The 26,869-nt window shown below is 40.4% G+C and overlaps 1 protein-coding gene across 8 annotated transcripts in view; it reads left to right on the top strand.

The window, feature by feature from the left end:
- The window catches only part of SCN8A (sodium voltage-gated channel alpha subunit 8), a 196,904-nt gene that overhangs the window by 48,030 nt on the left and 122,005 nt on the right, over window positions 1-26,869 (top strand). For all 8 annotated transcript variants that reach the window (XM_070789069.1, XM_070789066.1, XM_070789068.1 and 5 more), the window contains exon 2: window positions 24,192-24,521. In XM_070789069.1, the coding sequence (XP_070645170.1) occupies window positions 24,246-24,521 (276 nt within the window). In that variant the 5' untranslated portion in view covers window positions 24,192-24,245. The remainder of the gene's footprint in view (window positions 1-24,191; window positions 24,522-26,869) is intronic.

The following is a 26,869-nucleotide window of genomic DNA, read 5'->3' as shown; positions in this document are numbered from 1 at the left end:
GTAGGGCTTCCCTAGTGGCTCAGTGGTAAAGAATCCACCTGCAATGTAGGAGAAGCAGGTTCTTTCCTTTGGTCGGGAAGATCCCCTGAGGAAGGAAATGGCAACCCATTCCAGTATTCTTGCCTGGAAAATCCCATGGACAGAGGAGCCTGGCTGACTATAGTCCATGGGGTTGCAAAAGACTCAGACATGACTTAGCAAGTAAGCAACAATGTCAGAAGGTATAAATGTCAGCCTTAATAGGAAATGGGATAATGCAAGTTTCAGGTTATGGTCAATATTTTGGATTTATACAAAGTTTTAGAACATACACAATAATCCTTTATGTTATATTGGATATATGTTACATTGGATACTTTATGGTAATAGTACAAAAATAATATAAAATAATAAATTTTAGAACAGTGCAGAACAGTCCTTTGTAATGGGTACATTGTTTATGTGGTAATAATATAAAATAAAGTGCAAGAATTTGAGAAACACCTAATTCAAGATAGTGGTTGCCTTTGAGAAGGAAAGAGAGGAATTATATAGGAAAAATCACACATGGCGCTTCTGTTGTATCTGTAAAGTTCTGTTACTATCTGTGTGGTTTTTTAAAAAATATTTACTTATTTTTTATGGCTGTGCTGTGTCTTTGTTGCTGCATGAGGGCTTGCTTTAGTTGCAGTGACCAGGGGCTTCTCTCTAGTTGTGGTGTGTGGCCTGCTCCTTCCTGGTGGTGACTTCTTGTTGCAGAGCATGAACTCTATAGAGTATGGGCTCAGTGGTTGCGGCACATGGGCTTAGCTGCCCTGCGGCATGTGGAATCTTCCTGGACCAAGGACCGAACCTGTGTCTCAAGAGTTCTTAACTGCTGTACATCAGGGAAGTCCATATCTGTTTTTTTTTCAATACCTGAAATGAGTCAACTGTAATAAGAATTCAAAATGTACATCTTAGTTTGTTTAGGTTGCTGTAACAAAAATATCATTGTCTAGGTGGTTTGTAAACAACCAATACTTACTTCTCAGTTCTGGAGTCTAGGAAGTACAAGGTCAAGTTGCTCGCAGATTCAAGTCTGACCTTGCTTCCTGGTTCATAGAAGGTTGTCTTTTTCACTGTGACTTCACATGGCAGGAAGGGCAAGGGAGCTCTCTGGGGTTTCTTTTATAAGGGACTCTTATCTTTTGTAATTCAACATACAAATTTTTGGAGGACACAAATATTCTATAGAAATGTATATAGAATATGACCCCCAACTTTGTAAAATTATGGACAAAGGAAAGAACATTTAAGGATTTAACAGTCATTCATATCTAGATGATTTTCATTTTTAATATTTTTCTGTACTTTTCAAGTTTTCCAGCGGGAAAAGTGATAATAAATACTATTTATTTAATATTTATTTATGAGATCACAGAATATCAAAATAAGACAGTAAGGTAGTATTGACAGCCACTCACAGTCTTTTCTCCAGTCGACTGAGAGTATTTTTCAGTTACCTTAACTAGCTGTAATTTTCAAACACTTTAATTTGACGAGTGCTTTACTGTTCTCTTTGCTTTATGTTTTTCTTTAAAATAAAAATTAAGTTTACAGGAAAAAAACGGATTTTTAAAGACAAAGAATGCTATTTAATATTATGTAAAATCATGTTAAGGCAAATAATGATTTTCAAAGACTGACAGCATAATTAACAAATTGATTACTTCCTACTTAGAAGAAATTCTCATGGGATTGAAGATGGTCTGGATCAGACTACAGAGAAATAAACTTAATTTTAATTTTTTATTCTTCTTTTCTCTTTGTCTTGCCCCTAGGACTTCATATTTCACATTCATAGAACAAACTTCCTTTTCTTCTCAACTTAGATATTACTTTTATAGGAAATCCTGCGTCTACCCCACCCACACCCATCTGCCCCTCATTCTGGGTTAGGTGGATCCCTAGTACCTTATCCTTAAGACTGTTGTCACTGCACTGTAATTGGCTGATAATCTGTCTCTACTGAAATTTAAACTCCATAAGGATAGGATACAGATATTTTGTTCATTGTTCAATTAATCCCTGGTATCTAGCACAATGTCCAGCTCATAGAAAGCACTGGTAATGCTTGAATTAAAGAGTAAACTGAATGAACCAATTAATGCAAAGGTCACAGCTGAAGGGAACATTCTGGAAACTGAACCATTTGATAAACTATATTTTCTGCTCATAGGTACAAGAGAAGTCATTAGATTGAGTAATAAGAATTCCAGAATTTTCTCTGGAACTTTTAAGTGGAGAAGTGAAAAGCTAGAGTTTCAAATGCTGGTGCCTTACTTGAATTAATGAATGAGGAAGTACTGAAATGAAGAACGTATACCTGGGATTGAAATAAATAAATGAGTTTTTAAAGTTTTAATTCATTCCTCCTTCATCTTATCTGATTTTAAATGTTATTTTCAGACCTCGCTATAAGCAGTATGCTTTAGTTCTTTAGTCATCATTCGTTTTATAAAAACTTCTTATTGCAATATAGCATGTGTATAGAAAACGGCAGAAACCATGACTACATACTTGATAAGTTTTCAGCGAACATGCCTGTGAAACTGAAGTCTCCGCCCGCCTCCACCTTTCCACGGTACAGCTGCTGTCCTGAGTATTCATCTCTCTACTAATACAGTTTCTATAGACTGCCTCAGCCTATCATATTTCTATTACTATCAGGAGTCAGTCAGCCTGTCGGGCCCAATGATTCAAAGCTGTTACCATCGCCCACCTTGTAGTCTGAATGAAGGCCACTTCAGCCCAAAGGCGATGCTTCATTTCATTAACAACAAGTGCCACATTCCCAAACCGTCACTTCCTTTTATCACAGAACTCTTGGACTATGGGTATGTGGAAAGATAGTTAATGAAAAATTAGTTATATAGTTGGTTTGAGCCCTAGTTCTCTTGAATATTGACAATCTCAAGACATATGGATGCATTATTTTAAAGGTATTAGAATCAATTTGCTTCTCAGTATGGCTGTTGTCTAAGACAAAAACCTGGAGGTTATTCTCTCATAAATGCCATAATTATCTGATGTCCTATTGTATTCCTCTTCATGGGCCAAGCACAAGGCAAAGTGTTTGGAGGATGCAATGATTAGTAAGTGTAATCTTTGCGCTTGAGGCGCTTATGATTAGGTAGGGGAAAAGAAACAGAAACATAAAACTTAAAATTGTACTTTAGGAGTGATATGCTGAGGGGAGAGTGGGACTGTTTTTGACTAGAGGGAATATGCCCAGCAAAAGGAGTGGCACAGCCACAGGTATGGGAATGGAAAAATACAGGAGTGAGGAGTGGTTTATGAAGCATGGGATGCAAGCAGAGAATGTCTATTAATAGGCTATAAAGGGCCCTGAGTGCTCATTTAAGGATTTGAAATTTTAATCAAAATCAGTGGAGAGTCTGAAAAGCAGTGGAGAATGAGAATCTGAAGGTTTCTGAGCAGAAGACCATAAAACCTAAACGTCATACCAGTTTGAGAGTATATCTACCAGTTTAGAATTACCATACTGTCCAGAGGTTGTATGGGTCGTGCTTTAAGGGTTAGTCAGATTCATTTATCCTCAGTGAGGTGGTTAACAAGACTTAAGGCACTGTAACAGCCATGAACAATTTTCTACTTTAATTTTCCTACAGGATTTTTGCTAATCTCATCATCTCTGCGTAGATAAGAGAGAGAACTTTGAACATCTTGGGGAAAAGCATAAAATTAATTTTTGTTAGTGCATTACAAATGAGATTAGAAATAACAGTTCTTATCTTGTTATCACTGTGCTTGTCCCATTATAATGTTCTTTTCCTGAACGAGAAGCATCAACCTACAGAAAAGCACACTGAATGTTGAGTTAAGTCCTGGCTCTGCTCCCTGCTCTCTTTGTGACCCTGAAGGCATCATTTAACTTCTATGAGCCCATCTTGGGGTGTAGTTGTAGGATTTCATTTGAAAAAATAGCATTACGAAAGCATTACTAACAGTATTGAGATACATGTTCCTGTGCTATATATTTGGTGATGATATTTACAAATACTTCTGAAAAGACTGTCCACATCAAGTCCACAGTGCTTAAAGCAGTGTGTTGTCATAGAGAAGCGCTGGGGTAGAAAGCAGAAGCGCGGAGTCCCAGCCCACACCCTGCCACTTGTAATTCAGGTGTAACTGCTTTTGTAAGCTACCCTGCTTTTGTCTTAAGGCACCATCAAAACAAAACAGAACAGCAGCAAAGCCTGCAAGAACAAAACACACTTAACTCCAAAAGACTTAAATGAGTAATGTACGTCTTCACTGCATGCTTCTTAAAGAGGTTATCAAAGTGTGTGTTGGCCATTAAACTGCTAGACTTCCTAAAGAGTATTCTTTAGCCACTCAATATAGTAAGTCCTATCTCCTCTTTTTTTTCTGTCCCCAAACTTCCCGTCTGCACTGACAGCTGTCTCCAGTTCAGTTCAGTCGCTCAGTCGTGTCCGACTCTTTGTGACCCCATGAACCGCAGCACGCCAGGCCTCCCTGTCCATCACCAACTCCCGGAGTCCACCCAAACCCATGCCCATTGAGTCGCTGATGCCATCCGACCATCTTATCCTCTGTCATCCCCTTCTCCTCCTGCCCTCAATCTTTCCCAGCATCAGGGTCTTTTCCAATGAGTCCACTCTTCACATCAGGTGGCCAAAGTATTGGAGTTTCAGCTTCAACATCAGTCCTTCCAATGAACACCCAGGACTGATCTCCTTTAGGAGGGACTGGTTGAATCTCCTTGCAGTCCAAGGGACTCTCAAGAGTCTTCACCAGCACCACAGTTCAAAAGCATCAATTCTTCTGTGCTCAGCTTTCTTTATAGTCCAACTCTCACATCCATGCATGACTACTGGAAAAACCATAGCCTTGACTAGACAGACCTTTGTTAACAAAGTGATGTCTCCGCTTTTCAATATGCTATCTAGGTTGGTCATAACTTTCCTTCCAAGAAGCAAGCGTCTTTTAATTTCATGGCTGCAGTCACCATCTGCAGTGATTTTGGAGCCCAGAAAAATAAAGTCAGCCATGTTTCCACTGTTTCACCATCTATCTGCCATGAAGTGATGGGACTGGATGCCATGATCTTAGTTTTCTGAATGTTGAGCTTTAAGCCAACTTTTTCACTCCTCTTTCACTTTCATCAAGAGGCTCTTTAGTTCTTCTTCACTGTCTGCCATAAGGGTGGTGTCATCTGCATATCTGAGGTTATTGATAGTTCTCTCGGCAATCTTGATTCCAACTTGTGCTTCCTCCAGCCCAGTGTTTCTCATGATGTACTCTGCATAGAAGTTAAATAAGCAGGGTGACAATATACAGCCTTGACGTACTCCTTTACCTATTTGGAACCAGTCTGTTGTTCCATGTCCAGTTCTAACTGTTGCTTTCTCTCCAGTAGCAGCCACGTTCTCAGGGTTTTCCTTCGTGACCTCTTTATCATCACCATCATCATCATTATTATTTAAAGAGTTTTCCCCTTTCCCTTCTTACCCATTGTTCTCTTTGGCATACAGAAGATAGCTAGTTTTAACAGATAAGGAATTCTCCCTCTTTTGAAATGGATAAGTGTGTGTATGTGCACGCGTGTGTGCTGTCGTGTCTGCCTCTTTTGTGACCCCCATGGACTATAGCCCAACAGTCTTCTCTGTTCATGGAATTTTCCAAGCAAGAATACGGAGTGGGTTGCCATTTCCTACTTCAGAGGACCTTCTCATCCCAGGGATCGAATCTGCATCTCTTCCATCTCCTGCATTGGCAAGCAGATTCTTTAATACCTTCTCCCTGTGACACTGGCAGTTTGAATCCAGTCAAGTCAGTTGGTCTTTCTAACCTCAAATACCTTTTCTGTGAAATTTGATCTAGCAATATTTGCTCCTTTAACCTCACTAGTGAGACTGAGATGAGGTAAAGGAAAGAAAATGCTCTGTAAATGTTATAGCCCATACAAATATGAGGTTGCATTAATTTGTAGCCTCCACAACTGTTTGCAGAGATTGTCCCTCTGTCAGCTCAGTCTCCTAGGATTCTTGACAAGTCTAAAATCTTGTTCAGGAAAGTCTATCCTGGTTTTAATTGTGGCTGACCACTCTGGATTGTTAGCTACAATGATTTAGCAGTTCACAGGCAGGCGACTGTGTATTGGGGTATTGACATTTGTATAACAGGACTTCTGGAGCTCTGGGCAGATGCCCTCCCATCTTCTCTTCATGGTAACCCTGTGAGGTGGGTTTCGTTACCCCATGGTTGAAGCTGTGTCTCAGACCCTTCTGTTGTGTGTGTGTCTCCCTGCTTGTAGTCACCGTGTCTGAGAGCCACAGCAGCTACTTGGGTGACCTGTCTTCCCTTCCCCTGTAGAACCTCACGGAAGTGTGAGCCTTGCTTCTGGGTTTGGTAAGTAGGTGATCTAGTAACCGTGTAATGGGTCTGCCTGGGTATTATTGATTTTTTTTTAAATTTATGTTTTATTTTTAAGTCTAGGATAATTACAATATTGTGATGGTTTTTTTCCATATATTAGCATGAATTGGCCATCAGCATACAAATGTCCCCTCCCTCTTGAACCTCTCTCCCACCTCCTCCTCCTCCCACCCCTCTAGGTTGTCAAGAGGACCGGCTTTGGGTTCCCTACGTCGTGCAGCAAGCTCCCACTGGCTTTCTAGTTCACATGTGGTAATGTGTATGTTAGTGATTGATTCTGCAAGTGAAGAGCAAAAACCATAGGTGGTGCCCATGTTCCAACCTCTGAGCAAGGCTTTGGTGTTCAGTGTTACTTGGATGCCCTAGGTCTGACCCAGTTGAGGTGTTAACCTTTTTTTGACCAGTGAAGCAACATGTGAGTTGCCTGCGTAGCTGTCTGTTCTTGTGTTGCCATTAGAAGTCTTCCTCCTGTTTGTAGAACTTCTTTGGAGTAGGCAAGTACTTGACCTTAGTCTACAGGGGAAACCCTGTGGGCTTTGGAAGGGGGCTCTTCCCATATGACCTTGGGAATTCATATTTTTTATATAAGTCTTACTTTCTTCACTTGTGAAATGAAACTGTCAATACCTGCTTAATTTGGTGTTGTGAGAATTACACGTAATGTTTATAAAATGCCTGACAATGTTATAGTAATCTCTATAGACATTGCACCAACCTTGCATACAGGCATATAACCACATTCGTATATTTCTGCGTGTCCATATCAAGTGAACTTTATTAGTAAACAATCACTGTCCATTGCTGTTAGAGATGTCCATTGAATTCTGGAGTTGATAGAGACTCAATCATTGTTTTGGTTAATAGCTTTAGAGCCATCTTGACACTCTGCAGAAATGTCTTTAAGGTGACGTGGGTGGAGCGAGGGTGGGCTCCAGGCTCACTGCATTCTTCAATCAGAACAGAGATGCTTTTGTCTGTATTATATATTGACATTTCATCTAAGATTTCACTTGAGAAAGACCTCTACTGCCTGAAAACAAACATGCTTTAAAGTTTTCATCCAACTTTCTCCCATCCAGTGTGGAAATTTACTTTGCAATATGGCTGCCAGATAATGACTTAGGAGAATGTGTTCTGATGTCAGTTTTCTAAGCTGTAAGCTTTCCAGTGCTTGCCATATAGTAGATACCCAGGAAGTGCTTATTGAATGAATGAATGGTTATGGTAAGGATCAGCCAAATAGTTCTTGACCTCTTTTTAGCCTCTGTGTTCATTCCTTTATTCAACACATAATTATTTGATGATAGATATTGAATCAGGACACAGTTCTTTCTGATTTAAGCCTCTGTACATTTAGAATTTTCGTAATTCTCTCAGAGAAGCCAACTTTGCTTAGCCTGTCAGAGTCCAGGGTAGCTAATTAGTCTATTTTTATGAAAGCGGAGCTGAAAGGGATCTCAGAAGAGGTGCAGAGAAGGGGACAAAGTGCTGGTAACAAGAAGTAGTATAGTGAAATGATTAAGAACACAGACCCTGACGCCAGACAGCTTGGGTTTGAAAACCATTCTGTGATCTTGGGCAAATTACTTAATCTCTGTGCTTCAGTAATATGGGATAGTAATAATACTACCTCACAGGATTATAGGAATAATCAAAAGAATTATTATAAAAGCTCTTAGAGCTGTGCCTAGAGCATGTAGTAAATACTCCATATTAACTATTATTATTGTTAATATTATGATTATCATTTATTTATTGAGACCTACTTCACATTTATCATCTCATTTAACCCTCAAATGAGGAAATGAAGGCTCCATAATATTGTGTAATTTTCCCAAGGTCAATTAGCTGGCAAATTGCAGAGCCAGCTCTAGAAATCATTTCACACATTTCCGTTCTTTTATAAATAAGACCAAAGCTTAGATTGATTTATTAAAGGCCATACGGCCGGTCAGTGACAATGTCTGAATTATAATATCAGTTTCTTAAGCTTGGCCTCAAATTCTATCTCCGTTGCGGTGTAGTAGAGATCTTGATCTGATGTCTTAATTAAAAAAAAACTGTATGGCAGTGTTGATGTCAGCTGTCTAGCTGACATAACCATGCCCACAACTATGGTTTTGACTGCAAATCATCAGGTTTTACAGAAGCGTATGGGTGAGGGTCTTACCAGTAGAAAACAGAAACCTCATAATAATCATTATAGTCAAATGCTGTATTTTGAAGATGGAAAAGTCAAAGCTAGCTATAAAATCTCATGACTTAATTTCTGAATTCTGAATGCAATGAAAAAAGGTATATGCCGATGAAAGTAATGTAACCCTGTGATGTTTTGTTATCATAGTCCATATCTTAATCCTCATTTGTGAAAGGTAAGTCCAGTAAGCGTTTCCACCATCTCCTCCTCTGGTAAGAGTGAAACCATCTTCATTCCTCACTTAAACTTGGCAAACCTGCCCCTGGCTGTTTGTGGTCTGTGATGTAGTAGAGAGTATGTACAGCTTGCCTAAATTGTGCACAGCACATTTGGATTTTTTTGTATCAACTGAAAAGTGAACATTTTTAGGTTAGGTTTCATATCACAGATTACCCACCAAAAATGAATATCTACAATGATGGCATCTTGGTTCAGCAGGATTTATGCAATGATTTGCTAAAACTGTTTTGAATTTTTACTTATTTTATGAAGCTTGTGTGGAATGGAAAAAATTAAACTGATGATACAGATCATATCGAGAGCTAATATTTACTTTACCCATTCTACGTGTTAGACACTGTATTAACCCCTGTGTTTTCTTTGTCACAGTAGTAGGTCTCATAGTCATTATGTAGTAGAGGCAGAGTTTAAAACTGTTGGATTTTCGGTCAGAAGCAGTGAATCTCTACCCCAAATCATGTATTCAGTGGACTTAAGCTGATTAACTGTATCTATTAATAATAGTAAAGGGAAAAAGCAACATTAAGTATGAGATTTGTGGGCTTCCCAGGTGGTGCTAGTGGTAAAGAACCTGCCCACCAATGCAGGAGGTGTCAGAGATGCAGGTTCAATCCCTGGGTTGGGAGGATCCCCTAGAGAAGGGCATGGCATCCCACTCCAGTGTTCTTGCCTGGAGAATCTGGTGGACAGAGGAGCCTGGCAGGCTACAGTCCATAGGGTCACAAAGAGTTGGACACGACTGAGTGAGCGCACACGTGAGATTTGTTGATTTCCTCAGTTATAATTAGGAATTTTATAATGTTTGTGTGTGTACGGCTACTTCCTTGCTCCACTCCAACCTGCTCCAACCAGGTTCCTTCATATGGAGGGGTTTTCCTGTTCCCACCACGCCCGGTAGATCTTTATGGGAGATGGTATAAAGTGAACATTTCTCATCCAAGCTCTGGAGTTGTACTGAGAAGCCTGCCTTAGATACTTGAGATAAAATATGGCTGCTTAAAAACTTTGGTCTTCCCTTGGAGTAGGAACGCCTGTTAACTGAGATTTCTTTCCTCATTGTTAAGCATATGTTAGTAGTCTAGTTCTCTGGAATACGTGGAGACAATCTAGTGGAAAATAAGACAACATCTGCTCTCTTTACACAACGGCGTGGTGATGGGAGATAGGGACCACTAGTTGAGAGGGGAGTCTCAATATTAGTGCGAAAAAAATTCATAGGATACTGAGGGCAAAATCTAGTGCATGTTGGAATTGAGGCAAAAAGAAGTAGAGAAGCCCAGATCACCAAATGCTTTTTTGGTTACAAAGCAATAGGCAAGAAAAATTGTTTGCCTCAAATAACTTGCATCAGGAGACTTGTGAAGAGGATGGCAATAGACGAGAGGGCGACAACCACAGTCTACAAAGGGATGGGAAGGCTACGGCTCCGGTACCTTGTGGAATGAACTAGAGGAACAGGGAAGGACAGTTAAATTTGAGAAAAAGAAAGCTGGTGTTGGGGACCAGGTGATAAAATTGAGGGAAAATGTGACCTGCAGTGTCAGCAGAGCCAGGGAGATGGAAGTCTAATGACCTCTTGCTTGGGCTATTTATTGAGAAGCAGATGGAAGGCTAGGCTTGATAGTTGTATGGCTACATAGACAAGGAGGAAGTCTGACTTCATTTTGGGCTGATGGGACCTGCTCAGAGGAACTTTTGGTTCCATTTAAAATCGTTATAATCATGGGTTTTGACTTCATTTAAAAGCATTTTTAGATCAAAATATTCAAGTCCTCAAAGTCTAAGTGTTTCACATGTACCTCCTGATAGAGTTACTTACTTATGGCGGTTAATCTTAAGTTTATATCCATATTAGGCCTCTTTCAAAATATTCTATAAACAAGATCTTGGGTGTCTGAGGGAAGACAGATGTAAATCAGCCAAGAGTGACTCTCCTACGAGGATTAGGAGAGACCACTTATTGAGAATCATAGTCAAATAGCTCAGCTTTGGGAAAGTTGGGTGGGTGTGAGGCTTAAGAAGAACAAACTTTGAAGTGGCTTCACAAGGTAGAAAACCTGTGAGACAGAAGAATGCACAGGGCAGCTGTCAGTTAGCATGGGTGCCGACGTTCACCGGGGGTGGGGATGGGTCAGAAGACATTTTAGGAGGGAAAGCCAGATTTTTATGTTATCAAGAAAGGCTTAGGACTGCAATGTTTTCTGTTTCAAATGAGTAAAATAAAGATTTGACAAAATTGCTTTTATTTCAATGTCTAGAATTGTTATAGGATTTTCCAAAATGAAATCTGTAAGTGACAAAGGAGAAAATTGGCCGCCTAGCATCTAGTTGCCATTGGAGGAAGGGGGGGTCCAGGGAGTGGGGACAGTGTAAACTCTGTCCATCTGGCGCTTTTCTCTCTTCTCCTGTGATAAGAGTCGCCCACCTTCCTCCCAGTGCAGAGCTGCTCCTCTGGCTCATTCCAAGTGAGCTATATATCAATTTGCAAAGACTGGCTGGCAGTCCTCAGAGTCTAGCTATAGTTCTGTCCCAAGCTGCTTCTCTCCTTTCAGCTCTCGTCCCTAAGTCTTTCCCTTGAACTTCAGAACCACATATCTACTGGCTCTTCAGAGCCTCCATGTGGATGTACCAAAGCAACTGAAACTCCCCATGTTGAAAAGTGAAGTCATAATCTTAAGCCCAGAGCTGTGCATCACGTCTTATTCCCTGTCTCTGAATTTTACTACCTTGCATCCATTGCCTTTGGCAAAAACCTGGGCCTCTTTCTTAATTTTCCTTCTGCCTTACCTCCCACTTCGGTTAGGTGACCTTCCATTCTGTGCATAACCCCTATTGCTGCTGCCTGGTTCAGGCCTTCGTTTTCTCTCAGCTGAGCTGCTTCAGCATTCTTCTACCTGGTCGTCTTCACTCTGATCTTGCCCCGCCTCCACCTCTTCTCCCCGCTGTCTGCCTCATTCTTTGCACTGTAGCTGGAATAATCTTCCTAAAGTGTAACTTTGATCAAGTCATTTAACCTCAGAATCTTCATATTGCGTTTGGGATAAAATCAAAACCATTTCACATGATCATGATTTTGCCTCCCCGATAGACACCCATTTACCTGTTGTTAGTTTTCTAAAGTCCAGTTACACTGAACTCTTAGGCAGTACCTAAGGGACCTGATCTCCCTTGTCTGTGGTCTGTATATGCTATTTTTCTTCCTACAAAGCTGTAACCATTTTCCTGCCATCTTCTACTTGACCAGCTTTGGGCTTTAGCTAAGATGTCACTCATTGCAGGAAACCTTCCCTGATCTCTCTGAACTAGATTAGCTGTCTTGCTTGTGTATGTCTATGGAAGCCTGTTGGATTTATCTTATTCTACTTTGCTGTTTACTTGTCTTCTGCCTCTGAAGACTTTAAAGGTCCCTGAAGACAAGGAGCTATATTGATCGGCAGTATAGTTTCTGGCATATAATAGGGGTATAGTAAATGTTTCAGGTTTTTTCTCTTTAAAAATGGTAAAATATACAAAATATGAAACTTTCCTTTTTAACCATTTAAGCGTACAATTCAGTAGACTTGAGTTTATTCACTTTGTTGTGCAACTATCACTTCTATCCATCTTCAGAACTTTTTTGTCATCCCAACCTGAAACTCTCTACTCATTAAACAATAACCCCCTTGCTTCCTCCCACTAGCTCCTCATAACCACTGTTCTGCTTTTTGTCTCTATGCGTTTGATTATAGGTACCGAATATTAAGTGGAATCATACAATATTTGTCCTTTCGTGTCTAGTTTATTTTACTTAGCATACTGACGTCAAGGTTCATTCTTGCTGTGGCATATGTCAGAATTTCCTTCCTTTTTAAGGCTGAATAACATGCCATTGTATGTCTATAGCCCATTTTGTTTATCCATTCATCTGCCTGTTGATATTTGTGTTGATTCCACCTTTTGGCTATTGTGAATACTGCTGCTGTTAAGTGAACCTGTAAATATTTGTTTGAATCCCTGCTTCCAGTTCTTTTGGATTGGATATGTACCTAAAAGTGGGATTGCTGACTCTTATGGCAATTCTGTGTTTAGTTTTTTGAGGATGCACCATACTGTTTCCATAACAGCACAAGGGTTACAGTTTCTCCACATTTTCCAACGCTTGTTATTTGCTGTTTTGTTGCCTTTTGTAATATCCATCTTAATGAGTTTGAAGTGGTATCTCATTGGGGTTTCGATTTGCATTTCCCTAATGGTTAGTGATGTTGAGCATCTTTGCATGTGGTTTTGTCCATTTGTATATCTTTTTTGGAGAAATGTCTATTCGAGTCATCTGTCCCCATTTTTTAATTAGTTTGGTTTTTCATTGTTTTTGAGTTATAGGAACTCTTTACATATCCTGAGTATTAATCCCTTATGAAATACATGATTTGCAGATATTTTCTCTCATTCCTTGTGTTGCCTTTTCACTCTTAATTGTGTCCTTTGATGCAGAAGGGTTTTTAATTTTGATGATACACAATAAATTCATTTTTTCTTTTGTTGCTCTGCTTTTGGTGTCATATGCAAGAAATCATTGACAAATTCAACTTTATGAAGCTTTCCCCCTGTGTTTTCTTCTAAAGAGTTTTATATTTTTAGCTCTTACATTTTGATATTTGATCCATTTTGAGTTAATTTTTGTATATGGTATAATAAGGTGAGAGTCCAACTTTATTCTTTTGCATTGGGTATTGGATTTTCCCAGCACCATTTGTTGACTGTCCTTTCCCCCATTGAATGGTCTTGACACTCTTTTTGAACATCGTTTGACCATATGTGTGAGGATATGCTTCTAGGTTCTCTAATGTATTACACTGGTTTATCTGTCTATCTTTATGCCAGCACCACACTGCTTTGGTTCTGTAACTTTGTAATGATTTTTGATACCATAAAGTACAAGCCCTCCGATTTGTTCTTTTTTACGTCTGAGAAAGTTTTTTAAGATTTTTTTTTTTTTGGCTGTTCTGTCTTCGTTGCTCCACCTGGGCTCTCTCTAGTTGCTGCAGGGTGAGGGGGTGGGCAGGCTTCTCACTGCGTTGGCTTCTCTTGGTGGGGAGCACAGGCTCTAGGCACGTGGGCTTCAGCAGTTGCGGCAAATGGGCTTAGTTGCCCCGCTGCATGTGGGATCTTCCCTGACCAGGGATCGAACCCACGTCCCCTGGGTTGGCAGGCAGATGCTTGACTGCTACACCACCAGGAAGCCCTGAGACAAGTTTTCATACTACTTGCTATTTGATCCTTGTTGTGTACCCATGCCTGTAGTTTTTCCCTTAGCAACTCCTCCTCGGTGACTTCTCTTCCTTCATCTATGTCATAGCCTAACTCCAGTGCCAGTTTTTTTTCCCTTTTCTATCCCCTTTTCTTCAGAGTCATCTTTATTTGTGTGTGTTCAGGCTACAACTGATGTTTTAAGGTCTTCATTCTCCTGGATGACCAACAGAAGGGAGCCCTAATCATCGATCTCTACCAACTTTGAGTCTGGTTCAGTCTCTTTCAGAGCTCTCGGGGCTAAAAATTGCACTTATTTTTATGATGAGTGAGGTGCATTGCCTCAGAGACAGTGTGGCATAGTGAAAAGAGCCTTATACTGGAGGCCAGACCTGTGCCCTAGCTCTGCACCTGTCACCAATTGATTAGCAGTTGCATAATTTTTTTTATCTGTGAAGTTAAGGAAAGTTGGGCTAAATGGTCTCCAATTTCCTTCTAAATCTAAAAAGTTCATTTTTATTTTTATTCCTCAGAAGGAGGAGGAATTTAAGCTGGTTTTATAGATGAACAGAATTTAGATGAGAAGGAAAGAAAGATTTCAGGAGATTTAAAATAAGAAAATGAAAGTGTGTTTAGGAGTCAATGAAAACAACAGTAATCAGGCAATTAAGTGATGCTGAGTCAATTGGAGATTCATGTAGGAAAAAAAAAATGAACCTTGACCTTTATCTCACACAATATACAAAAATCAATTCCAAATTATATGAAGTCTGAATAAGAAGGTAAAACAATAAAGCTTCTAGAAGAAGTTTTAAGCTTGTTGCTGCATGACCTTGGGATTAAAAAAAAGATTTCTTATAACAACAATAGCATCAAAAACACACACACATGAAAGGGAAGATTGACAGATTGAATTTCAGTAAAATTAAGAACTACTTTTTATCAAAAGACACCATTAAGAAAGTAAAAACAAGAAAAATATTTGAAATATATCTGACAAGAGACCTGTATGCAGGATGTACAGAGAACTCCCACAAATAAATAGAAAAATGAAATAAATAGAAAAATGCAGATGACTCAGTAGAAGAAAATGGGCAAAGACTTAAACTGTTATTCCACAAAGGAGGATATCTAAATGGTTAATAAACACGTGAAAAGGTGTTCAGTATCATCATAGAAAAGCAAGTTAAAACTCCAGTGAGCTAACAAACACATGAAAAACTGCTCAACATCATTAGTCATTAGGAAAACGCAAATCAAAACCACAATGAGCTACCACTTCATATCCACTAAGATGGCTGTTAAAAAAAAAGAAAAGGAAAATATGTGTTGGCTAAGATGTAAAGAAATTGGAACCTTGCTGGGTTAGAAGCAGAATGGTTTCACCTCTGTGGAAAAACGGTTTGGTATTTCCTCAAAAAGTAAAATACAGAGTTACCATATGACCCTGCACTTCTACTCCTAAGTATATACTTAAAAGAACTAAAAACAGGGCCTAAAATAAGTATATGTGCATGTACTATTCACAATAATCAAGAAGTGGAAAGAACCCCGCCCGGTTGTTCCTCAGTGGATGGATGAATAAATAAATTATGATACATACATGTAATGAAACATTATTCATCCATAGAAAGGAGTGAAGTACTGATACATGCTAAGTGTGAATGAAAGAAGCCAGACACGAAAGGTTACATATTGTATGATTCCATTTATATGAATTTCCAGAATAGATCAGTCAGTAGATTATAGAGACCAAACACCATGGTTGCCAGAAGCTGAGGAGGGTGGGGTTGGGTGGGTATAGGGAAGAGGGATGGAGGAAAATTGATTAACGGATAAAGGGTTTTACTTTGAAGTGATGGAAATGTTTTAGAACTACATAGAGGTGGTACTTGGGGGTTCCCAGGTGGTGCTAGTGGTAAAGAACCCACCTGCCAGTGGTGCTGGGAAAACTGGTCAACCACGTATGAAAGAATGAAACTAGAACACTTTCTAACACCATACACAAAAATAAATTCAAAATGGATTAAAGAGCTAAATGTAAGACCAGAGACTATAAAACTCTTAGAGGAAAACATAGGGAGAACACTCTCTGACATAAGTCATAGCAAGATCCTCTATGACCCATGTCCCAGAGTAATGAAAATTAAAACAAAAATAAACAAATAGGACCTAATTAAACTTAAAAGCTTTTGCACAATGAAGGAAACTATAAGCAAGGTGAACAGGCAGCCTTCAGAATGGGAGAAAATAGTAACAAATGAAACAACTGACAAAGAATTAATCTTCAAAATATATAAGCACTTCATATAGCTCAATACTAGAAAAACGAACAACCCAATCAAAAAGTGGGCAAAAGAACTAAACAGACATTTCTCCAAAGAAGACATGCAGATGGCTAATAAACGAAAAGATGCTCAACATCACTCATTATTAGAGAAATGCAAATCAGAACCACAATGAGGTATTAACTCAACGCTAGTCTGAATGGCCACCATCAAAAAGTCTACAAACAATAAATGCTGGAGAGAGTGTGGAGAAAAGGGAACCCTCTTACACTGTTGGTGGGAATGCAAACTGGTACAGCCACTATGGAGAACAGTGTGGAGATTCCTAAAAAAACTGAAAATAGAACTGCCATACAACCCAGCAATCCTACTGCTGGGCATACACACCGAGGAAACCAGAATTAAAAGAGACACGTGTACCCCAATGTTTGTTGGCAGCCTGTTTGCGATAGCTAGGACATGGAAGCAACCTAAATGTCCATCAGCAGACCAATAGATAAGGAAGTGGTGACACATATACACAATGGAATATTACTCAGCTATTAAAAGGAATGCATTTGAGTCAGTTCTAATGAGGTGGATGAAACTGGAGCCTATTGTACAGAGTGAAGTAAGTCAGAGAAACACCAACACTGTATATTAATGCATATATATGGCATTTAGAAGGACGGTAATGATGACCCTATATACAAGGCAGCAAAAGAGACACAGATGTCTTGAGAAAGAAGAATGGAGCTGGAGGAATCAACCTTCCTGACTTCAGATTATACTACAAAGCTACAGTCATAGGACAGTATGGTACTGGCACAAAAACAGAAATATAGACCAATGGAACAAGATAGAAAGCCCAGAAATAAACCCATGTACCTAGGGGTACCTTATTTTTGACAAAGGAGGCAAGAATATACAGTGGGGCAAAGACAGCCTCTTGAATAAATGGTGCTGGGAAAACATGACAGCTATGTGTGAAAGCATGAAGTTAGAACACTTCCTCACACCATACACAAAGATAAACTCAAAATGAATTAAAGCCCTAAATGTAAGACCAGAAACTATAAAACTCTTAGAGGAAAACATAGGCAGAACACTTGATGACATAAATCAAAGCAAGATCCTCTGTGACCCATCTCCTAGAGTAACAGAAATAAAAACAAAAGTAAATAAGTGGGATCTGATTAAGCTTAAAAGCTTTTGCACAGCAAAGGAAATTATAAGCAAGGTAAGACAACCCTCAGAATGGGAGAAAATAATAGCAAATGAAACAACTGACAAAGGATTAATTTCCAAAATATACAAGCAGCTCATACAACTCAATGCCAGAAAAACAAACAACCTAATCAAAAAGTGGGGGAAAGACCTAAACAGACATTTCTCCAAAGAAGACATAGATATAGCTAACAAACAATGAAAAGATGCACAATATCGCTCATTATTAGAGAAATGCAAATCAAAACCACAATGAGATATCACCTCACACTGATCAGAATGTCCATCATCAAAAAGTCTACAAACAGTAAATGGTGGAGAGGGTGTGGAGAAAAGGGAACGCTCTTGCACTGTTGGTGGGAATGTAAATTGATACAGCCACTATGGAAGATGGTATGGAGATTCCTTATAAAACTAGGAATAAAACCACCATATGACCCAGCAATCCCACTCCTAGGCATATACCCTGAGGAAACCAAAATTGAAAAAGACACATGTATCCCATTGTTCACTGCAGCAGTATTTACAACAGCTAGAACATGGAAGCAACCTAGATGTCCATCGACAGATGAATGGATAAGGAAATTGTGGTACATGTATACAATGGAATGTTACTCAGCCATAAAAAGGAACACATTTGAGTCAGTTCTAATGAGGTGGATGAACCTAGAACCTATTATACAGAGTGAAGTGAGTCAGAACGAGAAAGATAAATACTGTGTTCTAATGCACATGTATGGAATCTATAAAAATGGTACTGAAGAATTTATTTACAAGGCAGCAATAGACATACAGAATAGACTCATGGACATGGGGAGAGGGGAGGAGAGGGTGAGATGTATGGGAAGAGTAACATGGGAACTTACATTACCATGTGTAAAGTAGATCAGCAATGGGAATTTGCTGTATGACTCAGGAAACTCAAACAGGGGCTCTGTGTCAACCTAGAGGGGTGGGTGGGGAGGGAGATGGGAAGGAGGTTCAAAAGGGAGGGGATATGTGTATACCTATGGCTGATTCATGTTGAGGTTTGACAGAAAACAACAAAATTCTGTAAAGCAGTTATCCTTCAATAAAAATTTTTTTAAAAAAGAGAGAGACACAGATGTAAAGAACAGACTTTTGGACCACGTGGGAGAAAGCGAGGGTGGGATGATTTGAGAGAATAGCATTGAAACGTGTATTACTCTATGTAAATAGATGACCAGTGCAAATTCAGTGCATGAAGCAGGGCACTCAAAGCTGGTGCTTTGGGACAACCCAGAGGGATGGGGTGGGGAGGGAGGTGGGTGGAGGGTTCAGGATGGGGGGACATATGTGCACCTGTAGCTGGTTCATGTCGATGTATGGCAAAAACCATAACAATGTTGTAAAGTAATTATCCTTCAATTAAAATAATTGGAAAAAAGAGAACCCGCCTGCTAATGCAGGAGACATAAGAGACGTAGGTTTGATCCCTGGGTCAGGAAGATCCCTTGGAGAAGGGCATGGCAACCCACTCCAGTACTCTTGCCTGGAGAATCCCCTGGACAGAGAAGCCTGGTGGGCTACAGTCCGTAAGGTCACAAAGAGTCGGACACGACCAAAGTGGCTTAGCACGCACGCAGAGGTGGTGGTTGCGCTATATTGTGCATGAAGTAATTGCCACTGAGTTGTTCCCTTTAAAACAGTTAATTTCACCTTGTTAAGTTTTGTTTTTAAACTGTGAGGTATCATTATATATATGTTCACTAGAACTGGATAAAATTAAGGGGACTGTCATTTCTTAGTGTTGGTGAGGATGTGGAGCAACTGGAACCCTCTTGTCTTGCTGGTTGAAGTAGCTGGAACCCTCTTATCTTGCTGATTGAAGTGTCACTAAAGCTAAATAAACACATGCCCTCTTCTCAGCCCAGTATTCCACTCCAGCCTATATGCTGGAAAGAGAGGAGCACATGTGGCCACCAAGAGGCATGCCCAGAAAGGTTCTGAGCAGTTTTTACTTATGATAGACTAAAACTGTAAGCAACCTAAATGTCTACCAGAGTAGAATAGATGAATAAATTGTGCTGTATTCTTAGGTGGAATACTATAGAGCAATAAAAAGAATGAACACTGCTACACCACAATAAAGGTAAATTTCACAGAAACAGTGTTGAATGAAAGAAACCTGAGTTTGAAGAGTATATTATATTCTACTAAAGTCAAACTAATCTATGATGATAGATGTCAGAATAGCTTCTGCTGGGCAGGGATGGTCACGGTGGTTATTGATAGGGGAGCACAAGAGAGCCATTTAGGGAGCTGGGAATAAATCTTCTGTATCTTGATCTGAGTGGTAGTTACACAGATATTATATTATTATGTGGTGTATACATATTAATGCATAATATACATGTTACAAAATACCCAATCTGTGCACTTAAGATTTGTACACTTTATTGTCCTGCCTTAAAAAAAAAGCTAGAAAATTAAAACAAAAATGAGTCACCAGAGTAGGGAAGCAGTATAAAAGGGTGTTTGAGAGGTATAACGTTGTAGGTGAATATTTGAGAAGTGTAAGTTTGTAGAAACCTGGAATGGCAGTGAAATGGCAGGAGTTTGGATTCTGTTCTGTAACTCCACTAGATTCAAGGGAGGGCAATGACATAACGGAGCTGAGTTTTAGGGAAACAGGTCTTTGGAGATGTGCCTAGTGGACTGAGGACCGGTCCACAGGTGGGAAGGTATTGCAGTAGGACCTGAATTAGGTTGAAAATGGAAACTCTGAAGGAGGAAGACTTAGTGAGGCTGATGACTGATTGGTCAAGGACAATAAGGATGATGGGGCAAAGAGGACTGAGGCTCCACACGAGATGGCTGGAGAAACAATGGTCCAGAAACAGAATTAAGAAAGCCAGGTGCAGGGATCTGTTTTGGAACTAAAAGGATGAGTGGTTTCAAATGCTTTAATTGTGAAGTGGTGACAGGCAGTTGTGGGGCCCAGAAGAGCCGTCAGGGCTGGTGACAGAAATCTGAAAAGCAGATTTCACTCAGAAATCTGAAAAGAGATTATTTTGAGTAGATGAGATCCCTAAAAGAAGGAGAGATGCAGAGAGATTGTAGAAAGCCAGCCAGCCCTTAGAGAAGCAAAATGTGGTAGAGGAAGAAGAGACTGCAATTATGGATAGAACCAGGGTATCAGAAGAGAACCAGGATCATGTAAGCCAAATGAAGGTGGTTGGCGGGGCGGGGGGTGGGGGGTGTGACGATATAAAGGGAGAACATACAGAAGTAGGAGAGGAAAAGTAAAGATTGAGAATGTGATGGAGAGCAGGGATCATTGAGGGAACCTGGTCTTGGAAAAGGCAGGGGTAAACAAAGGCAAAGGCAGAGGACTTCTTGTAGGATGGCATTGCCTGTGAAGAGCCCAGGTGTGTGGACTCAGGTCACAGGAATTTGTCAGCATCTGCAGTGACTTCCTTTTGCAGTATTCCTTGCCCTCTAAGAGAAACCGAGGGTGACCCAGGGTTGAGAATGAGTGCGGCTACGGAAGCCAAGGAGTCCCAGGTATTGGACCAATTATGGGTTCCAGGCATAATCTTATTCTCTCTGAAAAGGATACAAAAGAAGTTTAAGATACCCCTCAAGCCCTCAGGATTTACACAGTGCAAGTAATTAATAGCAGAGAGCCAAAACAAACGTGAATAGGATGTCTTGAATCCTGACTTTGTTGTTTTTCATCTGTGTAGCTTTGGACAAGCTATGTTAATTAGTCTCTGCCTCTTTTTCCTCATCTGTTAAATGGGGACAATAATAATATCTGCTTTTGATTTTTTTCTGGAGATTAAACGACTTAATACAAGCAAGGTGCTTGGAACAATACCTGAACATAGCAAACATGTGATGAATGTTAACTGTGATCATGACAAAGCTGTAGGAGTTCACGCATGGAAAAAAATTAGTAAAGGCTAGAGCTGATGGGAAGGTTCTCTGGAGGAGTAAGGTTTTATTGGAGGCAATTCAGAGACTGATAAGAGGAAAGGAATTTTAGGTTTGGGGAAAACAGTGTGAGTAAAGTCTTAGATCAGTAGAACCATTGGCATTAGCCTGTGATTTGCTCGAACCAGATTTTTCCTGTTGAGGAGTAGTGGGAGTCGGAGTAGGATCAGAAGATGGGCAACTGATACTTGTCATAATAAAAGAAGTATGAGCAGGAGGAGTCAGAGTTCTTTGTGATTTTTTTTTTCCCTTGGCCTGTGACTTTGGGCAAGTTTCATCTCTTTTGACTGCAAGTTTCCTAATTCTTGAAATGGTCTGGATATATAAAATCCCTCGCAGCTCTAAAATCCCATGCCTCATATGTGAAATGATTTCTTTGATCCCGCGATCTGTGGGACGGCGTCTTGTGTGCGTGCAGTGGGAGCGAGCTTGTGGTTCTGGCCTCCCTGGTGCCAGTCTGTAGCCCAGTGAGCGATCAGCCCGCGTGGATACCATGCACTGCCTTTGGAAAATGCCACCACCATCTTGCCACCATTGGAGAATTGGGGCTCTCTGCAGGTGTATTTGTAATATGGAAAGAGCCCTTGGGTATTTCACTGCCAAATTATTTAGAGATAACTCTACTACTGTTCTCTTGAGGAGCCTCAAGTTTTATGGATACTTGCCTTGAAGAGGACCCTAAGGGCTAAGTGGGAGGAAAGGAACAGTCTTTGGCCTTTTAAGACAATTTCCTGGATAGTCTGTAGAGCTCACACAATGAAGGGGAGAAGCAGCAACACCGCACTACTAGAGCTTTCACAGGGAGACCCACCTGCTGTGGCCTTTATAACACTGTGGCTTTGACATTAGGGAGCCCCTTGTTCCCAGATGTGTATTTCAGTAACCTAGGGCTCTGTATAAACATACATGAAAATGGGTTTTTCAGATACCTTGCTCAGAAATCGTTGGCTCTAGTATGGCACTCCTTCAGGTTCTCTGTTGAGAAGGGAATTTGAACTGTGATTCAGTTCTCACTTCCTGCCCTTCTGGCGTGAGCCCAGCTCAGGGGCCTTTCTGCTGTCGTTCACCCTGCAAGGCTATATTGCCTCAGAGGAAAGTGTCTAAGATTCCGCCTCCACTTGCTTTCCTGTTGCTGAGTGGGAGGTACATGGAGCAATGTCTGCCCTCTCCTTGAAGAAAATTGCTTTGTGATTTTCTCTGGCATGAGCTTGGTCATCAGCTTGGTCTGGACTTTTATCCCAGACCGATTTTTACAAAACTTTGTGAATTGAAAAAGAACTTGAAACAAAAGAGCCGAAGCCCATGGAAGTGCTTTTATGCTATTTGTTGTGCCTCCAAAGTTTTGAAGGGTTTAGTGTTTTCAGAAGCTGAAATGTGAAAAGAGTGACAGTTTGCCCTTGTGCGGTCCTAGGAAGAAGACAACTTGAGCATAGATGTGCACCTCTGGGTCATGTTAAATATCCTCATTTACTTAGAATAGACGTTCCTTGAGAGTATGGAATATACCTTTTTTTAAAATGTTGTCTATAAGAAAATCTTTTATGTTTTTTATTAAAGTATAGTTGCTGTACAATATTATATAAGTTACAGGTATATAATTTTGTGATTCACAATTTTTAAAGGTTATATTCCATTTATAGTTATTATAAAATATTGGCTACATTCCCTGTGTTGTCCTTTATATCCTTGTAGCTTACTTTATACCTAATAGTTTGTACCTCTCCATCCCTATATTACCCCCCTTTCCTCCCCTTTCCTCACTGGTAACCACTAGTTTGGGCTTCCCTGGTGGCTCAGTGGTAAAGAATCCACTTGCCAATACAGGAGGCATGGGTTCAATCCATGGGTCGGGAAGGTTCCCTGGAGAAGGAAATGACAACCCACTCCAATATTCTTGCCTGGGAAATCCCATGGACAGAGGTGCCTGGCAGGCTACATTCCGTGAGGTCGCAAAAGAGTTGGACACGAATTAGCAACTAAACAACGAACCAGTGATTTCTTCTCTATATCTGTGAGTCTGCTTCTTTTTTGTTATATTCTCTAGTCTGTTGTCATTTTTAGATCCCACATACAGTGATAGCATATAGTATTTGTATTTGCCTGACTTTCTTCACTTAAACATAGAGGGTATGGAATGTATCTTTGGAGTTGGTCCCTGATGGTGAGTTGTGTCGAAAGTGAAAGTGAAGTTGCTCAGACTCTTTGCGACCCCATGGACCCCAGGCTCCTCCGTCCATGGGATTTTCTAGGCAAGAGTACTGGAGTGGGTTGCCTTTTCCTTCTCCAGGGAACTTTCTGACCCAGGGATTGAACCCAGGTCTCCCGACTGTAGACAGACTCTTTACCGTCTGAGCCACCAGGGGAGTAGTATCTAAGTCAGTGATAAAAACTAGCAATCCAGAAGACCCCCATGTTTTGATCTCCTTGGCTGCTCATTCCCCTGGGGGGTGGTTATGAACATTGCCTTGTCCGTTCGTGCCACAGATTTTCTGAAGAGAAAAATAACCGTGTCATAGAAGAAACTACATGTTGCGAAGACTGTGAATAGAGGTTGAGCGTGAGGTGGTTTGGTCTGGCCTCCTTTTAGAGTAGTGATTGATTAATGCGGTCTGTGTTGCTGTTTCTTCCAGAGCTGACCTGTCCTGGACGCAGCATAACTAACGAAGCTGCTGCAGGATGAGAAGATGGCAGCGCGGCTGCTCGCACCACCAGGCCCTGATAGTTTCAAGCCTTTCACCCCTGAGTCACTGGCAAACATCGAGAGGCGCATCGCCGAGAGCAAGCTCAAGAAGCCACCCAAGGCCGATGGCAGTCATCGGGAGGACGATGAGGACAGCAAGCCCAAGCCAAACAGTGACCTGGAGGCAGGGAAGAGTTTGCCTTTCATCTATGGGGACATCCCACAAGGCTTGGTCGCGGTTCCCCTGGAGGACTTTGACCCATACTATTTGACGCAGAAAGTGAGTTGGAGGAGAAGGAGCAGCAGCTTCAGATCCCCTTTTCCTAACAGGCTTAGGGGAGATGGGGAGAAAGAGTTGTGTCTCTTTGCCAGAGTTTGGATAAGTAGTTAAACTTTTGTTTCAGTTCCGGTTTATGGGGGTTCTTTTTTGTTTTAATTGCTACCAAGAGTCATTTGTGGGTCTTGGCACTTCTCAGTCTGTTAATAAGACTTCTGTTTTTGGCTCCATGTCAAATCAGAAAAAGATTTATTTAAAAAAAAAGGGGGGTTACATAAATGAAATGGGGACTGTTTGATATAGTCAAGAAAAATTGGCATACTGAGAGATGGTACAGCCCTGTAGAATCTTGCTCACACACACATTCAGAATCCTATCTTTAAATATAAAAATGATATTGCAGTATCGACAGAGCCTATTGTTAATGTAATAGAGATGAATTTGTACTCTAACCTCGCCTCCTTTGTGACATTAGATCATAACCACCGGGGACAGGAATAGAATAGAGTAAACCAAACTGGGCCAGTGAGAAGGCCAGGTCTTTGGCCTTGTTACACGTTGTCTGAGTTCCACCAGCACTGATTCTTAACATGAGAATCAGTTCTGTTATTCCTGCTAGCAGGGAATGTGAGTGAAAGAAATACTGATCTTCATTTGGCCAAGAGTTACAAATTTCCCTAACATATTTGACCAAACTTTGGGTTTCTTTTTTTGGGGGGGGGGGGTTTCTTTCTCATGATTATCTTTTGAAACTAAGCAACAAGTGAAGAAGCAAAGCCCCCAGTTAATCCAAAAGCCAAGTAGTTAGCCATAAATGCTAAAGCCTGACATCAGATAGCATGTTAGAGATCCCTCATTTGACAGGTGTCATTGAAAGAATTAAATCCATAGGTGTTTCCAGATGAAGGGGAAAAGGACTTTGTGTAATTATATATTTACAAATATAAAGCTTAACTGCCTTTATTAACCAAACTGCCTTCTAAACTGACCTTAACTAAAATTGCCTTTCAGTCTCAGTTTGGGAAGAAATTTCTGTTTCTTTGTCTTAACAACTGGCCAGAAGTAAGACTCGAGGTGAACAGATCTCTTGATTAAGCTATAGTTGTGGAGGCATCTTAGTTCCGAGTGGCAAAAACAGTTGAGTAATTGTCTACACAAAATGACCCTTCACCTGCTCACTTCTCTTGCAGCTCAGAACAGCTATCTACTGGGAATAAAGCAGAATTGGTAGCCTATAACTTCTACTGGGAAATTTAGAAAGTTTAAGGAACAAAACATCATATGATATAAAAATGTACTAGATTAGAAGAAATCCTTGCTCTATCATAATTCACCATGTTTATTATTTATAGTTATCTTTTTAGTATGTGTGTTTTTTAAGCTGCCACAAATAGTTCATGGTGGGGGGAAGTAGTAAATAAAGAAAAAATCTTCTCAAAACTAGTTCATGTCCTTTAGCAAGTCACTTCACCACTCTGCCTAAATGTCTCATAGACGTGGTAGAAACTGAGAGGTTGAATAAGACCTCTAAGGACTTGGTCAAGTGTCAAATTCTGGGGCTAAGTTTTCATAAAGTGTCTTTGATTTCCTTGTTTACTTCTCCCTCTTTTAAAATCTAAAGTTTTAATCTGGCCTTTGCTGAATAGGGGTAGGTGGGTGAGGAAGGAGACAAGGTTTAAATATCTGGGTTAGTGAATAAGGAAACATGGAATCTTAGGCTGTTTTCAGAAGAATATTTTGTTGATTGTAAAATTTTGAAATATTTTAAGATATATTTCCCTCCTCTTTCCTGCTCTTGCATCCATAGTCATAGTAGAACTTTTTCAGAAAATACTCCTATGGCAATAAAGTGAAAGTCCAACTCTTTGCAACCCCATGGACTGTAGACTCCCAGACTCCCCTGACCGGGATTTTCCAGGCAAGAGTACTGGAGTGGGTTGCCATTTCCTTCTCCAGGGGATCTTGCCGACCCAGGGATTGAACCTGGGTCTCCCGCATTGCAGGCAGACGCTTTACCCTCTGAGCCACCAGAGAAGCCTTATGGCAATAAACTGATAGGTAAGGCCCTTTGGACCCTGGCCTTTCAGGTGGCTAAAACCTCTTTACTTTTATTTGAACTATTTGTTTTTCCAACTCAAATACAAATTAAATTTCGTCTTCTTAAAACTAGAGAGCTAGGTTCATTGTCAGAACCTAGTTTTCCTTGGCATGCCTTTTCCCCTGGTTCCTGCCCTGTAGACAACCTCTTTTCATTCCCAATGCCTTAGACTTGAGTGGTGCTAACTTGGAAGTGAGGACCCAAAGACAGTGGGTCTCTGGCCCTAATGGCTACCCTGTTTTGGGTAGGCCAG

The sequence above is a fragment of the Bos indicus genome, chromosome 5 (genome assembly GCF_029378745.1).
Source record: "Bos indicus isolate NIAB-ARS_2022 breed Sahiwal x Tharparkar chromosome 5, NIAB-ARS_B.indTharparkar_mat_pri_1.0, whole genome shotgun sequence".
In the NCBI taxonomy this organism is placed as follows: Eukaryota; Metazoa; Chordata; class Mammalia; order Artiodactyla; family Bovidae; genus Bos; species Bos indicus.
This window is presented reverse-complemented; position numbering and strand designations above follow the sequence as displayed.